Source organism: Phoenix dactylifera, chromosome 1 (genome assembly GCF_051530095.1).
Source record: "Phoenix dactylifera cultivar Ajwa chromosome 1, Ajwa_hap1_PhDact_Kaust_v1.1, whole genome shotgun sequence".
NCBI classification, from domain to species: domain Eukaryota; kingdom Viridiplantae; phylum Streptophyta; class Magnoliopsida; order Arecales; family Arecaceae; genus Phoenix; species Phoenix dactylifera.
Window position 1 is genome coordinate 51807731 of NC_143190.1, and position 17654 is coordinate 51825384.

Consider the following 17654-nt stretch of genomic DNA (forward strand, 5'->3'; position numbering starts at 1 on the left):
CCTAATCAAATTTGGTCAAACCCGGATTAAAACAAATCAATTTGGTTGAACCCAATCTAATCAGGTCAGACCCTGATTGAGCTCAAATTGAATCCAATTCAATTTTGGGCTCATCCAAACTCAATCAAATTGAATTAATTACTTTGTGTTGGACCTAATCCAAATAGGTCAATCCCCAATTAAGAACAAATTAATTTAAAATTAATTTGATCAGCTTAAGTCCTTTTTGGTTCTGACCTAATCCAATCAGGTCAAAATCCTGATTGAGCCCAAACTTGAATCCAATTCAATTTGGCTCATCCTTAGCACTATTACTCAATCAAATTGAGTTTATTAGTAATTTAATTACTAATTAATCCTTCAATAATTACTTTAATTATTTTATAAGATAATTTGCCAATCAAATTGACCAAATTACCCCTGAATGATTCTTAATCATTCATCAGCTTTCTTGATCAATCAGGAATCTTCTATGCGTGTGACCTCATAGGTTCGAACCTAAGCCGGTAGTATAGAAACAATTTCCTATACTAATCGATGTGACCATCTAGTAATAGTACCCGATGTCCGGATAGGCCAAATATATGCGAAGCAAATATTCTGGAACCCTGAACTATGGTTACTGTATAATTCAATCCCTTTGACTCCTAATGCCAGGATGACTTAGAGCTCACTGTCAACCCTATAATTAGTACATCCATTATGTGATTAACTTTATATATCCCGTGACTCCTCACTGGGATTACCCTGACCAAGATTTTGCTAAATTAATCACAAGACATTATCTTCTGTTTTCAGGAGGGGTCAATTCCATCTTGACTCACAACTGACTATGCAAGTACTTGACTGCACCCAGTGACCTTCCGTCACTGAATTAGAAATTCAGGTAGTCCGGTACCAAAGTACAGTGAGTTGCTTGCTAGTCACAGATTGCGGTCTCAGGTCAGAGGGCCAAACTTATACCCATATCCGCTCGGAACATCTCTCGACAGTAAGCGTTCTGGAATTGATCATGTTTCGTGAAATGTACTCCTACACTTCACCTGTGTGGCATACCAGTGTCTCCACACTCCTTGGTTAAGAGGACAACCAACGTATATGTCACACAACGACCTAATCTCGATAATGCTGCCGTCCTAGAAACAACATATCATTTGGTCGTGAACAAGTTTAAGGACTCAAAGATAAATCCTCCTTTATCATAACATAAGTCCTAAGGACTTCATCATATAAGAGTTCATTTGAAGATGAAATGATGAATAATGCCAAATAACACTTTATTAATTTGTCAATTCATTTACAAAATTCAATTATCAATATGCTGACGATTGACATGTAGGATACAAATTCCAACAACTCCCACTTAGCCTAATGCCAATCGGCACAGTATCTAATACCCATCTTCGACTTGTGTTCGTCGAACTCTTTAATGCCTAGGACTTTGGTAAATGGGTCAGCCAGATTTTCTTTTGTGTCAATCTTCTGAAGATCAATATCATCTCGATCGATGATCTCTCGAACCAGATGGTAGCGACGTAGAATATGCTTGGTCCGCTGATGTGCTTTGGGTTCTCTTGCTTGAGCTATGGCCCCAGTATTGTCACAAAATACTGGCACTGGACCATCAATGGAGGGTGTCACTCCAAGCTCGGTGATGAACTTTCACAACCATACAGCTTCCTTGGCGGCATCAGATGCTGCGATATATTCTGCTTCACATGTAGAATCTGCCACTGTATGCTGCTTGGAACTTTTCCAGCAGATGGCCCCACCCTTAAGAGTGAAGATATATCCTGACACGCTCTTGCTATCATCTTGATCTGATTGAAAACTTGAATCAGTATATCCCTCAAGTTTTAAATCAGAATCACCATAGACAAGCCACTGATCTTTAGTATTTCTCAAATACTTAAGGATGGTTTTTACAACCTTCCAGTGGTTGCTACCTGGATCAGACTGGTATCTGCTCACTACTCCTAGTGAGTATGCCACGTCTGGTCTAGTACATGTCATGGCATTCATTATAGATCCCACTGCCGAAGCATATGGAATTCTATCCATACTCTCTCTTTCTTGAGGGGTTGTCGGACAATTCCTTTTAGAGAGGTTAATTCCATGGCCCATCGGAAGATAGCCTTTCTTGGAATTAATCATACTGAACCTCTTCAGTATAGTATCAATGTATGTAGATTGGGATAATCCAAGCAATCTTCTAGATCTATCTCTATAGATCTTCATCCCTAGGATGTAAGATGCTTCTCCCAAATCCTTCATGGCAAATTGAGATGATAGCCAAACCTTTATTCCTTGTAATACAGGAATGTCATTCCCGATTAAAAGAATGTCATCCACATACAAAATAAGGAATATAATAACTGAACTATTTGCCCATTTATAAATGCAAGGTTCCTCTTCATTCTTAATGAAGCCATATGTTTTGATTACCTTATCAAAATGTATATTCCAACTTCGTGAAGCTTGCTTTAATCCATAAATGGATTTTTGAAGCTTGCACACTTTAGACTCATCTGCAGATGTAAAACTTTCAGGTTGTATCATATACACTTCCTCTTCTAAATCTTTCATTTAGAAATACGGTCTTTACATCCATTTGCCAGATTTCATAGTCTAAATGTGCTGCTATCGCAAGCACAATCCGAATGGACTTGAGCATTGCTACAGGAGAAAATGTCTCGTCATAGTCAATATCATAACGTTGACGATAACCCTTGGCAACCAGACGGGCTTTATAGGTCTCTACCTTTCCGTCTGCGCCCCGTTTCCTTTTGAATATCCACTTACACCCTATGGATTTAATTCCTTCGGGTGGGTCAACTAATGTCCAAACATCATTGACCTTCATGGATTCCATTTCGGATTGCATGGCTTCAAGCCATTTATCAGAGTCATACCTCTGCATTGCATCATATATGTGAACGGATCCTCATTGTTTTCATCAAGTTCGATAGGATCCCCATCCTGGACCAAGAAACCGTAGTATCTGTCCGGCTGATGTGGTACTCTACCCGATTGCCTTAATGGTGCATCTAATATGGGTTCTGGATCTGATCTAATCAAATCCGACTCAACTGGTCCAGTAGATAGTGTCGGATCTTCTACATGTTGAACTTCTCTAAGCTCAACATTAGAGCTATTTGTTCCTTCACCAAGGAATTCCTTTTCTAAGAAAATTGCTCTATTGCTTACGAACAACTTTTGTTCTTCAGCAAAGTAGAAGTAATATCCTTTAGTTTCTTTAGGGTAACCAACAAAGAAACATTTGTCAGACTTGGGTTCAAGTTTGTCTGTCTTCAAACATTTGACGTACGCCGGACATCCCCAAATCCTAAGATGAGAGAGCATCGGCTTGCGTCCAGTCCACATCTCATGTGGTGTTTTATTTACAGACTTACTTGAAACCTTATTTAGAATATAGCAGGCTGACTCAAGAGCATATCCCCAAAAAGATATGGACAGATTAGCAAACCCCATTATGGATCGAACCATGTCTAACAGAGTTCGATTCCTCCTTTCTGACACACCATTATATTGTGGTGTACTAGGAGGAGTCCATTGGGAGAGAATCCCATTTTCTCCTAGATATGTCAAAAAATCGCTGGAGAGGTATTCACCTCCTCGATCTGATTGAAGAGTTTTAATACTCTTTCCAGTTTATTTTTCTACTTCATTACGATATAATTTGAACATTTCAAATGATTCAGATTTATGTCTCATTAAATAGACATAACCATACCTAGAAAGGTCGTCTGTAAACGTAATGAAATATGAATACCCACCTCTAGCATCTGTGCTCATTGGCTCACATACATCAAAATGTACAAGGGTCAATAAATCACTGGCTCGTTCACCTTTTTCAGTAAAAGGTGATTTGGTCATTTTACCAAGAAGACATGATTCACAGATTGTCAATGATTCACAATCATTAACATCAAGGATTCCCTCTTTACTTAACCTGTTCATCCTATTCTTGTTAATATGACCTAGCCTATGATGCCAAAGGTAGACATCCGTGACATTATCTATTCTATGGCGCTTATTGGATTTATACATTACATGAACAGGCTGTGACAAAATGTAAATGCCATTACTTAGAATTCCATTCATTACAACAACACCATTCCAAATGACATTGCAATAATCCTTTTTTATTGATATTTCATAACCATTTTTGGCCAAAAGGCCTATAGAAATGATATTCAATAGAAAACTTGGACAATAGTGACAATCACTAAGGACATTTACATGAGAGCTGAATTCAAGTTTAAGAATTCCTAAAGCTAGAACTGGAACTGGTCTTCCATCTCCAACATTCAGGAACCTTTTTCCTTCTTCAAACCTCTTACTGACTTGTAGCTCCTGCAACGAATTGCAAATATTAAAAAGACTACCGGTATCCAATACCCAGGTCGAATTATCACAAATAGAAAAATTGCAAAGTATTATCATATAAGTACCTTGATTGGCAACTGATTGCCCGCTTTTCTTTGGCTGGTTCGGATCGAGGGATGCAATGTAAAGACTAGTCTAACTGCAATGTACAGGTTCGGATCGAGGGATGCAATGTACCTTGATTGGCAACTAATTGCCCACTTTTTTTAGTCAAGTCAATTTGGTCAGTTATTTTGTTATTAGACTAGTCAATTGGATTTATGTAATTGGGTTAATTTAGTGGACTAATTCTGGTAAGGGATTAATTGATGTAAGGGTCTAACTTTAATCAGTGTCAATTGATTGATTTGATCAATTGATTACTTGATTTGATCAAGATGTAAGGTCTATGTAAAGATCACCTCTCTCATGTATGAGGTAATTAATGATTGAATGAAAAAAAATCCTAGCCTTTTTTTTGTTCTTTTTCTTCCTTCTACTCTTCTCTTCTTCCCTGCATCTCTATAACCTCTTCTTCATTCTCCCTCCCTTGTTCTTCCTCCTTCTCCTCTTTCTTCTGCAGTTGTGCTACATCAGCGTGCTACTTAGAACTCGAAGTAATAAGACTTCTAACTATAAGTCAATGAGAAGGTTTTCCATCTCGAATAAGGAAGACTAGATAAAACACTAATTCCCTTGTCCCAAGATTATATGATGATTTTGAAAAACGTTTTATTCAAAATACGACTTGAATGGATATGGAAGCAAAGGCAATGGAGACAGATAGAATCTTAATATAATGTATACGATTTTAATTTGGCTTAAAGAATCAAGAATGCTTTTTAATTGATGTCAGTATGCAGGTCTTGAAAGGTGCAATAAAAAGTTTGATACTCCTGTCTTACTCAAAATGGTCCAAAATTGCCTCCAATACAATAAACGCACCTCATAAGCTTCAGCAAATGTAGAGATTCATAAATGGTACGTTTGGAATGTAGAGAATAGTAATGCGTCGCACGCATGGAGACCACCTGATGCAACCTAGGCAAAGTTGACGAAAATATTTAATCATTGGTGGAAATTTAATAAATGGATCAGCTGAGAAGCCACTTGGAACACAGATAGAAATGCATTTTAAATAGAGCGTGTTGTGGTTCAAATCTGGCCTGAGGGTGACCACGCCGGAGGAGTCGAGGGAGCTGCTGGTAAGTGGAAGAAGAGGATGACCGTTACCTCCCACGCGGCGGTGGACCTGCACAAAGCCTCACCGGTGGGGTTCCGGTGAGGGCCCTCCGACGCTCAAGTTAGAGTGGAGTTTAGTAGGCCCAGCCAAAAATCCCTTTTATGTTACCTTACGTAGCTATTTATAGTCCCTATAGAGGTGTCCAGGTGGTGGAGGTATAACCCATTTCCATCATGAGTAGGGATGGCGTGCAGCCAGAGCTTGCTTGTGGCGCACGGTGCAGACCGTTGTTGGGAACAGTGAGGCGTTGACAGTCGTAGCAGGGTATGGTCCCTGGTTGATATGTCGTGGCATGGCCGGCAAGCAAAGCATAATGTTATGAAGCTGCTGCAGGGCATGGCTGCAGCATGTGGACAACGAGGTCGGCCTTCTAGAGTTGGCTTCCTAAGCTCGGCCTTCTGAGGTCGACCTCCTAAGCTCGGCTTTCTGAGGTCGGCCTCCTAAGCTCGACCTTCTGAGGTCGGCCTTCTGAGCTCATGCCTTCTGAGGTCAGCCTTCTGAGCTCGGCCTTTTAAGGTCATCCTTCTGAGCTCATACCTTCTAAGCTCGACCTTCTGAGGCCAGGCTTGTGCTTGAATTCGGATGCTTTAATTGTATTTGTGGGGTGGTCTATTTTTCCCCCCAACACTACCCCCGACTTCCGAGTTCGAGCCGCTTTTTAGCTCAGGCGAAGGAAGTAGTCCAGTCGTTGATCGTCCTGTAAAATAGCCAAATGTCTATGGAGATGTACATGCCAAGTAGGGTGTGCCTCTCGTGTAGTCGGAGCTAACGGCCTTAAGCTGAGCTGTCCAAGCCGAGCTAAGCGACTCTACTCCGAGGTCGACTTCAGCGGCCTTCTTTGGCTTATGGTCGATTCAGCAGGGTGCCCCCACTCAGATCAGGGCACGTCGTCGTAGGAGGCATCGAATGGCGTCCCGAGCTTAGTCGGGGCGTCGTCGAGTAGTTTTCGAGGTCGAGGGATCCTTAGCTCGTGATCGACTCAGCGGGTCATCCCGAACTTGGTCAGGGCATCCCGATCTTGGTCGAGGCATCCTGAGCTTGGTCGGGGCGTTGTCGAGTAGTTCTCGAGGTCGAGGGTGCCTTAGCCCGCAATCGACTCAGCGGGTCATCCCAAACTTGGTCGGGGCATCCCGAGCTTGGTCGGGGCATCCCGAGCTTGGTCGGAGCATCCCGAGCTTGGTCGGGGCATCGGAGCTTGGTCGGGCATCCCGAGCTTGGTCGGGCATCCCGAGCTTGGTCAGGGCATCCGAGCTTGGTCGGGCATCCAAACTTGGTCAGGGCATTATTGGAGATACATTCAGGAGACGGGCCACGTTCGTTGGCGATCGTGCGCCCCTACTCGGAGCGGAGCGACGTTGGAGATAGAGATACCCGTAGGTTGTCTTTTGCATTCTCCGACCTAAAAATAGGTAGAATATTAAAATTATTTAAAGCCAAAGTGGCGTCCTGTACCTTTTGGAGGCATTTTGATGGCTTTCGAGCTTCGAAATCCCTCAAGACTTGGCTCAGCACAGGCCTTCTAAAGTCGGTCTCTTGAGCTCGGCCTTCTGGGGGAGGCTTTTTTTGGTCAGCCTTCTATGCTCTGCCTGCTGAGCTCGGCCTTCCGAGCTCGGTCTTCTGAGCCTGGCCTTCTGGGGGAGGCGTTCTGCCCTCGGGCTCCTGAGCTCGGTCTTTTGAGGTCGGCCTTCTGAAGGAGGCATTCTGAGCTCGGCCTTCTGCGCTCCGCTTACTGAGCTCGGCCTTCTGGGGTCGGCTTTCTGCGCTCTGCCTGCTGAGCTCGGCTTTCTGAGCTCAGCCTTCTGGCGAGGTCGTCCTTCTGAGCTCGGTGGGAGCTTCGGTGATGGCATTGCTCTGCAGGAGAGTAACGTCGCGAGCGCCATTCTGAGGACTTACACCCATGGGAATGGAGTATATGCTGGTCTCTTACTTGCGGCTCGAGGTAGAAAAAAAAAAGAAGAGTAGGGGTAGAAACGGGCTTGGGCCGGCTCGAGGCCCTTCAGGCCGGGCCAACTTCGAGCCAGGCTGCGGGCAACGGATTTGGCCTTAGAGCCTATTTATATTTTGGGTCGGCTTGGATATGTCATTGGCCCTACCTGGGCTCGGCCCAAGCTCAAACAAGATCCGAAATGAAGCCCGAATTCAGACTCGAATTCAAGTCCGGATCAATTTATTTTTTTATGTTGTTATTTAGTGAGAATAATAGAGAAGTACATGACATATTAAAATGGGTTTAACTGAGAATAATGTATCATGTATTATTTTACTTGTATTATAGGAGAGAACATAATTTGTAGCTAGCTCATTTACTTACAAAGCAAGATTATAAAATATTAAACTTCAATCAGGTTTGGGTTAGACTTTTTTTTGGCCCAAACAGATAATTCAAGTTGGCCAAATCGCGTTCGGATCGGGCCCGCATCTGGGCTCAGCCATTTTGGGCCTGGATGTCCAACATTGTTTGGGCCTAAGTTCGAAAAAAACGGACAGGATCTAAGTAGGGTGCGGCCCAGCCCAGCTCAGCCCGGCTCCCTTTCAGCCCTACCCTTGAGCCTTAAGGCTCTCCTATCTCTCTTATACCGAATTGCTTGTTCAATTAACTAGCAACTTCTGTATTCAGAACCAACACAATTGACTTTGATGTCATACTCTTGTTCGATTAACCATCATAACCAAGTTTATGAAAGCTATTCATTAACTCAACATCTGGTCTGAAGGATGATGGACAGCTGAATGCAGTAAACCTCATCAAGGGCCTCGCACACCCTGTGAAATCCAGAACAAGTATGTGCAGCAGAGCTCAGTTGATGCCTGCAAAAAATTGCAAAGAAATCCGGTTCAAGCAGAGAATTTGATCATTTTGTGCACAGCATATTAAATATACTCTCATGCAGTGATGGCTACATCTTTTCTTATATTTTGTTCAAACACACTTCTCTTTGCTGGTGAGCTTTTGAGAAACTGGCTAGAATTCTTGGATGCAAATGATTTCAGAAACACCTTCGATGTTAGCTAATATTCCTCAAGGGTCGGTCTACCCTTTTCACCACCCCTTTGTTCGAAGAAAACCGATACTGGTGCAATGGCGTGGAATTGGTATCGAGGAAGTGCAAGATCACCACCATGAATACGGAACAAAGAAACATCGGTATCGGTCCAAAAATCCACAGCAGCAAGGTGGTCGCAAAGTACATTGCTCTCAGGCCCATCGACCAGAAATTGCCACCTCTTATCACTGCGGTCTGGACGTAGCTTACAGGTATGTCGGAGTCCAGGGTGCTCATCAAGAAGCTGGCATGGACGAAGTACCTCGCGGAGTGGATGAAGCAAGTGAAGGCCGCCAGGAAACAGATGAGGAGGGCGATGTACTTCACTGAAGAGGTGGCTTGGCTTGTGTCGCCATAGATCACTTCGGTCATGAAAACTTTGGAGGTGCTTCCTGCCCATGTCCCGATGAGGGAGCTCAGGGCAATGGAGAGTGATGCCAGGTTGCTCGATGCCGATATATTGCTCGATATTACCTGCAGAGCTAGTCCTGTATCCTCCGGAGTCATCTGCGAAAAATTGCTCATCGTTCTAATTGCCATATCGATCTTTCGACCAAATTATTTCTTAGTTTCTGAATTTCGCAAAGTAAAACATGCTGCTGCATGCTCTTAGATTCTTTTCTTTTCTTTTCTTTTCTTTTTCTATTGCTTGTGTACTGCCACTATTTTCAGAATAGCATTGCAGGGCAGTTTCAGGAACTTATTTTCTTGCATGAAGAATGACGTTCTTTTCTTTAAAGCAAAATGGTGGTTAACCCACTCTCATTTCATTAAGAAATGAAAGAAGACCATTGCATGGAGAAGCTTTTATTATGTTGGTGACAGAAACTTCTTAAGATATTTTAGCTGTTAACATCACAGGGCTGAAAACGCCATGGTGACGCGATTTGGAGGAGATAGCAAAGAAGACATGGATACAATCACTGAGGCAGCGAGATAATTTGAATAAACTTCTTTTAAGAACTGTTTGCTTTGCTTGTTAGCTCCCAACAATAATAATAAAAAAAACTGTTTGCTTTGATAAAGAGCTTGTTACAGAGCCAAGTCATATGGCACCTAAGTCTTACAAGCATCTTTCAGTATGATTAAGAATGCAGTTAATGAACAAGGAATGTTATTGCTACTCTACAAGAACGTTAAAAGCTTCAAGCAGTGCATAAAAGGAGAGGCTTCATATACTTACCTGCAACATCCGCTGGACCCATGCTCGTTTGTTATGGTTCTCATAGCCGATTACAGTAGCGTGCGGGAACCTAAGGATTCGATACAGGAGGAACAGATGGTAGCCAAACATAATGGCCAAGCCAGATGGAACCAGTACTAAATCAATGGATCCCCTGTCCAGAAGCATCTCTCTCTTCCTTTCCCTCTTCTCCTCACATTTAGGCGAGAGATGCCATTCTAAAGGAGCTTCTTTAGCTTTGTGTATCTTGTCATTAGCTCTGTATATATTGGCAAGCGATGATTGCCAACTTTAATTGCTTATCTATTCTGTAATAACAGATAATTATATACAGCCACTGCCTTCCAGAAAAAGGCACGAAAACAGGGAGGGGCAAGCAAGTTTTAGCTTGCGTAGTTGCAATGGAGGCGTTTGCTTGCACTCCAACACCTTATATACTTTGTGTGTATAAACGAGGGGATTTGGGCAAGTACCAACATGCATCCTAGGTGGCATGTTTTTATTGGACTGTAACTGTTTTCTTAATTTATCTAAACTTGCATACAAGTGGAGAATGATAAGTTGATTGTGGTGCGGGAACACTATACGTCAGTGAAAAATAGGTTACCAATTGATAATTTGAGAAGGGCCAGTTCTGTGGTCACCAAGGAACAGAAATGTGACCATAAATCCGTATCTCGGTCAAGAAATTTGTGGTAAATCCGTATTGAACTCTGGCAATTCTTCTCCAGGCTCCAGCTCTTCAATGAAATGAGATGGTCCCAGGCCACCATTTTACTCAAAAACAGAGAACTTTTGGAAGAAACCTTAGAGCACGCAGAGTCAACGAAAAAACATTGAAGGTGGGCCTGGTTCCAACTAAACAAGGAACAGAAACGTGAGCATAAATCCAAGTCGAAGCGTTTGTCGTGGGTGAATATGTGCGAACTTTCCTCAGCATAGTCATCACCTATGTAGAAATCAGAGGTAAGTGGTGGTTGTTGTCTTGTGAATTGGAAATCTATTTGCAAATCAAAGGATCACGGTGGTTTGGGGGTCAAAGATTTGTGAGATCTAAATGCAGCTTTACTTGGTAAATGGTGGTGGAGATATTTAAATGGCGAAAGCTGCATATGGAAACGTTTCATTGATTCTTCTTACAGAAGAAGATTTCTCTGGAACTCAAGATCTATTCCTGCTGCTTCAAGGATTTTTTTTTCCTTTTAGGAAGTCACTTGATGAGAATGCTTTCTCTGATTGGAAATTTTGCACCTTATCAGACTTCTGAACAGCAAAGATTCAGACCTTTGCGGATGGTCCCCTAATCATATCTTTCTGTTAAATCTTATTATAGATTCATCAATTTTGGTGCGGGTCCTTCTCATCATGGCCTTAATCTTTATGAACATGAAATTTCTTTGAGGATAAAATCAAGTGGAGGGGTGGGGCTCCTTCTATAATCACATCTTGGAGAATTTGGAGGTGGAGGTGAATTCCTAAGAAGTTCATGATGGCATGGAAATCGAAAAGGTTTAATAACAGTAAGCTCTGGTTTCTAAAAACAAAGGGAAGAAAAAGGGAACTCTATTCTGTTCATTGGTAAAAAAACATCTATTATCATACAACAACACATCATCAAAAGCACTTACAACAAAGAGTCTAAAAAAGCACCCATTAGCAATAGGCTTAGAAGCTAATAGCACCAACTGGTCTTATGCTGATGGCCTCGCTGGCTCGGACTTGCACCGTGTGAGCACAAATGGCTCGAACGCTGGCACCAGAGCAGCAGCAACACCGCTCAATAGTGTCTCTTCAACAGCTGATGGCAAGGGTGGCTTTGGTCGCGGAGGTGGTAGATGTCGGGGGCTCGACTCCATGGATTCGATCACCTCCTTGCTCTCAACACACCTCCCATCACCAACCTCATCAACTTTGACACACCTCCCATCATCAACTTTGGATGCTCTGGTTGTCCCTCCTTTAGGTGGATGACCATGGTGATGACGATGACCATGGAGGAAGTCAGTGCTGCAGACCCACGTCCCCCTTGAGACCTCCATCGATAGCTTGTGCTCGAACGGCATTAACAAAAGACAATCCGATAACTCTTCCCTCTCCTCCTCTTCTCTTTCTCCTCCACCTGCTTCCTCCTCTTCTCTTCTTTCTTCAGGCACCAGTCGAGCTTCTCTTGTGGTCTTGAATTTCTCAACCTCCGCAGCTTTTCTTATTTCCTCCTCCTTTGGGAATTGTTCTTTCTTGTTTTCCCTTTCCGCCTCGGCTGCTAATTCTTCTGATCTCACTTTTATCTCTTCCCCGTCAATGACAAAGCTCCAGCAGATCCTCCCTTCTTTGTCTGTAGAGATGCTGGCTCTCCTTGCATCTCTCAAGGTGGCGGAACTGTGTCTCCTTGCCTCCCCTTCTGTGGAAAAGCTATACCTTCTTCTCTCCTTCTCTTTGCATGAACTGCTGCGTCTCATTGCTTCTTTATTGCATCTAGTTTCTTTTCTCTCTTTTTTGACCACCATTTCTTCCTTCCCTTTATTGTATTGGGAAGAGCAGCTACTGGATTCTTTTCCTTTCATATCTTCCTCTTCTTTCTCTTCTCCTCTTTCGAGCGAAACGGCCTCATCATTTAAAACTTTCTCGTATTGCTTTTCTTGTAACTCGGTTTCTGGTGCTTCCCCTACTTCGTTTGGGTCGCTAAGTAGAGATTCATCTGAAAATCCTGCTTCTTTGATTCCTTTCTCTTCTTCCACACACCCTCTATCTTCCGAAGCGCCCTCCTCCTCTGTCACTGATACAGATAGAAATACTCCTTCCAAGCTTCTCTGATTTTCACAATCCCTTCTCTCTGCTTTCCCCGTTCCCTGAGAAAATTCTTCAGCATCGGCTTCCACTTCGTCGTTCGACTCTTGTCCATCTCCTTCTCCAGCCTCCTCTGCTACAAGGTGCTTCCCAACTTCTTTTCTTTCCTCATTTCCATCACCCTCCTCCTCCTCCTCCTCCTCCTCCTCTTCCGCTTGAACATTTGTAGCAGTAGATCCAAAGAACCGGGAAGTCAAAGCTGCCATTTTTACCGGATCAGATCTGCACCTCATGAGCAAAAGAGCATTCTTTGGCGGAACACAGACAACCTCCTCCTTCACCACCATCACCTCTTCCTTTTCTTCCACCCATCCCTCATTCCCCACCTCCTCCACCTTCGCTTCACTATTCTCCCTCTCCCTCAACACCAAATCCAGCTCCCCCTTCTCCCTCTCCCCAACCACCATACCTAACATCTCCCCTCCCTTCCTCTCCTCGCTCTCCTCTATCGCCATCAGCCACCTTGCAAACACCACTCCGCAAGAACTTGCCGACCTCTTCTCCCCTCTTCGTTCTACTACTCCCTTCCCCTCCCTCGCCCTCGACGACGAAAGGCACGGAGATCTGCGCCTTCCGCAGGGGAGAAAGCAATTGAACTCCGATCCAATTGCCCTCAGTGCCTCAAGGATGCTGGTAGGGAGCTGATAAACCCAACTCTGGTTTCTCGAGCATTCCCTCTCCTCTTCTCCAGTGCCGTTCTTCCCCTCCTGTCTTCTCCTCAAAATATCCGACCTGGACGTCAACGCCTCCCCTTCCCCATGGTTTTTTGCCTTGGATTTAACCCTAACTTGGCCAATGCACGTAACCTTGGGGGAGGAGGGCTCCGCGGCTCGAAAGGCGCAACCTTTCCGTGCCGGAAACATCGGGGATTGCCCGCCCTTGAGGCTCCCGCTACTCCTCAGCCTCCTGCTCAGCGACGCAGACAGCGGCGGCGCCGCCGGGTCACGGTGGTTGCGGCCGGGGCTCGGGAGCGACCTCGCCGACGGGGCGCGCATGGAGGTGGACGGCCGGGCAGTGAAACAGATGAATATCTCGCTCCCGCCACGCCCTCCGCCGCCGCCGCTGCTTGTACTCCGGTGGGTGGGCTGTGGTGTCTCTCCTCCTCTTCCTCCTCCGCTTACCATCACCGGCGATCTCATTGGGCCTTTGGACGAGATTACCATTAAGACTCGCGGGAAAAGGACGAAGCATGGGCGACGGGAAACAAAAAAACAATTGCTCCTATTTGGTTAGAGTTTATAAATATATATATATTTTTATAAAAAATAAAAATTTTATATTTTATAAAAATACCTTTTTTAAAAATTATTATTAAGTCGTCACAATATATAGATAATTGTTTTAAAAAAATATACAATAGATATTTCATACGATAAATATTCAATCAGATACAAACTATTTTAAAATACAATTTTTTTATCAATCAAATATGCTAATTTTTTCAGACATTATATTTTAAAAAAAGATTTTAATAAATATTTTAATAAAAAAATTTCTACGTACCAGACAAGTGCCTGCGGTTTGTTTTCTCCGTTTCTATTCTCCTGAGGAGCAGAGAGAGACAGGAGGCGGCATGTGAGCTAACTGCAGTCACGTGGAGGATGGAGCCCACCGTGTGCCCCTACTTTTTGGCTATTATTGCCCTCCTCGAAAGGAAGAAAGAAATCAACTATTTCTGACTTCTTGGAGGAGTTGGCTTTGTCATCAGAGATGATCTAGATAGTTTGATAGTAGCCGATGGCCGCCGCGCGTCGAAACTTACTGCAGTTGGTACGGAGCTGCGGGCAGCCTGGATGGGGATATCCTATGCGAGGTGGGTACTCCATGTTAAGCATATATGCCTTGACGGAGACTCCTCTATAGTGATCGAGTGGATTTGGGGAGTGGACAGATATGGTGATGGTCATCCTCTCATCCGTGAGATTCGGAGACTGGCTCAGGATCCGAGCGATTTTCAGGCTTTACATGTTTTTTAGGAGGCGAACAGTGCAGCAGACTGGATTGCCTCATTTGTTGCCCGGCACTCCAGGGAGGTCACATAGACATCTGTAGGAGATATTCCTCCCACCTTGTACTCTTTACTTTCTTTTGATATGGCTGAATGTATTCAAGTTAGAGCTATATGAAATGTCGTTTTTACAAAAAAAAAGGAAAAAAAAAAGAGGAAAGAAGAAAGAAAGAAAGAAAGCTTTCTATTTGGACCACCATGGAGGGATCGGTAGAACTCTGCAACAATGGTTGGTTAGATTACTGTGAAAGTTTGATAAAAAAGTAATATAAGGTCTTATGTGCTTACTATAAGATAGTCTCTCGTGGGCTATATATTTACACAAAGACAAACAGCACGGCTGACTAGACAACCTCATTTGCAGCCTACCACTTGGAAGGATTTATCTGGGGCGACCACGCATCAGTGTCTAAGTCTCTATATTATTTTTTTTTTCTGATTTTATTGACTGTACCTACGATCGATACATATAAGCTGCCGTTGTATTAAAAAAATATTATTTACTATAATAATAGAAAGAATAATTATTATTTTTCTAGATCACTCTTTGATTGGATTTTTTCCCTCTTGCGTGTGTTCGTGTGAAGAAAGGAGGGCGAGTTGAAAGAATAGGAGATATAATTTGGTCGGCTGTGATCCCTCCAATTTTAAAAGAGTTGTATTGGCATGAGATCCGACACCATTGTCCTTGACATCCAATATCATTGGCCTGACATCCGACATATGGTTCAATTTTGAGGTGCAAGTGGACGTGCAGCAAATGTCTCGGGAGTTTGTTCCCTATAAACATTACTACATAAGATGTTTTTAAAAATTAGATTCTAAGACATATGGGCTTTCCGTACTTTTAACTCTTCAAACATCAGGGTTGAAATGACCCACAAGGTCGTTTCTACCGCATTGTCTTCCCTTTTGCCCACTTTTTATTTCTTTTTCCCATGTTTTCTTGTAAAACGTCACAGTAGTTTTTTTAGTATTTTTATAATAAATTGAGGAAAGTTCCTTACTTCCTCCATTTATCATTTCATTAAAAAAATACATATTTAATGGTTTTAAATATTCTCATATTCCTTTTTTCACTAGCATATTCTCAAATGTTTTAGGAATATTTAATGGTTTTAATTAGATGCCAAGGAACGCAATACTTTGGCGCAGTCCCTGCGTCTTGTTGCAAATTAGTATGAATAAGTTCGTGTGCCGCGCGCGGGAATATTAATTTTATTTATAGTAAGAGGAAAATCCGTCGACTTTAAAAATGTCTGCGATCGAGTAAATAGCTCTACGCCATTGATTGAAGCGGTAGAAGCTAGTCGCCAGAAGCGAAGCGATCTTCCGGGCCGGGAAGTCAGCCGTGGGAAGCATCCAACCGTGTGCACAAACGACAGTAGCTCTTCATTAATACTGTAGGGCTCGTTTGGTTCGCGAAAAAAAAGAGAGAAAAAAGTATGGTCAACGAGAAAGTAATGAGATGCCTCTTGTTTGGTTAAAGTTTTCAAAGAAGAGAGACGAAAAAATTCTATTTCCATAGAAATATGATTCCCACATTTCATGAAAAATCTTTTTTATGAGAAACATGAAGAAGTTATTTTCCCATAAGACGAGAATCACTTCATTTTTATTTTTTTCCACAAAGGCCCTTCAGCATTAAAGAGCCATTGAAGACCTAATTTCTATTAAGAGTATAATAGAAATTACACATAACTTTTTTAGAAAAGTGGATGGTCAACCAAATATAAGCACTCTGTAAATCTGTCACTTTTCCATGATCAACCAAACATGCTAAAAGTACTTTTCAGGCATCCTTTTCTTAGGAATATGCTTTCCAGATTTCATATTCCTATAAGAAAAAATGCTTTCCGTGAACCAAACGAGCCCTACGTAAAGTAACATAGTTACTTAAAGAGCAACGAGTAGATGGAAAAATAATGCAGGAAAAAAAACAAGGGCAACTCCATTATTCCACGATAAGAGATCTACCATGCCTTCATTGATCTGTGTATCTGGGTGGAAGCTTGACACACACACATATATATATATATATATATATATAGAGAGAGAGAGAGAGAGAAAGAGAGAGATATATTTTTTTTTTGGGTACAACGGCGACTCACAGCGCACGAGAGTACATCCAAAGAAATTAGAATAAAGGATGCGACAAAGAGAGTACAGGATGGACTCAATATCTTTTTAGAGAAAACACCCAAATGGTATACAATAAAGGAGGCAATCTAGTCGACTGCACTATTTGTCTCTAGAAATATATGAGAAGCTCGAAACAAGACAAGCCCCTTCAGAAGATGACCTAAATCTCGACTCAGTAGGTGCTGATCTGCCCGACCGTAGAGCCTGTTAAACTGCACGGCCTGGACCACTCCGAGATAATCAGACGGTTGTTTTCACCTGCTGTACGTTGGATGGTCCTCCTCGACAGACAAGCTGGTCAGAAAGCTTGACAGGCAGTCATAGTGGTACATTAGAATTTGAGGGTGTTGGCATTGGATGCTACAACTGTGCATGAATAATAGCTAGAATAATAATACTGGAAAGAAGATGGTGGGAGGGAAGAGAATCCAGAGAGGGAATATGAACCGATCTGTGGTCACATGGACAAGCTGGTGTGAAGCAAAAATAATTCGAGGGCTGTGCCTCTCTTGAGAACTTGGGGCAGTTGGCGAGAGAGAGCGGGCGAGAGAGATCTATGGCGGAGGGTCCGCAGCACTAGAATCCATAAAGGGTTTGGCGGAGGGTACGTCACATCCGGTACCACCCCGGCTACTAGCGGTTCAAGAGCGGTCCTACACCACAAGTCCAAGCAGTGGCCAAAGTAATGAGCTTCGGTCCACAATTTAATCGTCCCCGACAAACAAATAAACCCCTAAATAACGAGGTCGGCTCGAGTTGCCACGGCTCTGCGAACGTAATCTACAGCAAGGTTTAAAATAA

The 17654-nt window shown here is 42.9% G+C and overlaps 2 protein-coding genes across 5 annotated transcripts; both read right to left on the reverse strand.

Annotated features, from left to right (window-relative positions):
* Positions 1 to 4153: 4153 nt before the first annotated feature.
* Positions 4154 to 10192, reverse strand: LOC103707318 (spastin, putative (Protein of unknown function, DUF599)). 4 transcript variants are annotated; one of them, XR_016396427.1, is made up of 4 exons: positions 9860 to 10192; positions 8630 to 9183; positions 7085 to 8440; positions 4154 to 4377 (listed from the first exon to the last, which is right to left on the reverse strand). XR_016396427.1 is itself a non-coding variant. In XM_008791754.6 (3 exons), the coding sequence occupies exons 1-2, from the start codon at positions 10025 to 10027 to the stop codon at positions 8638 to 8640; spliced, it is 714 nt and encodes a 237-aa protein (XP_008789976.1). In that variant the 5' UTR covers positions 10028 to 10192; the 3' UTR covers positions 4154 to 8440; positions 8630 to 8637. The 4 variants fall into 4 exon arrangements, 2 of the variants coding, with proteins under 2 accessions (XP_008789976.1, XP_089781448.1); XR_016396426.1 differs by having other exon boundaries at positions 4476 to 8440; XM_008791754.6 differs by having other exon boundaries at positions 4154 to 8440.
* A 1202-nt stretch (positions 10193 to 11394) lies between these two features.
* LOC103707380 (uncharacterized) lies at positions 11395 to 13926 on the reverse strand. The gene has a single exon (XM_039125531.3). It carries the CDS (start codon positions 13864 to 13866, stop codon positions 11551 to 11553), a length of 2316 nt encoding a protein of 771 aa, XP_038981459.3. The 5' UTR covers positions 13867 to 13926; the 3' UTR covers positions 11395 to 11550.
* Positions 13927 to 17654: the final 3728 nt, after the last annotated feature.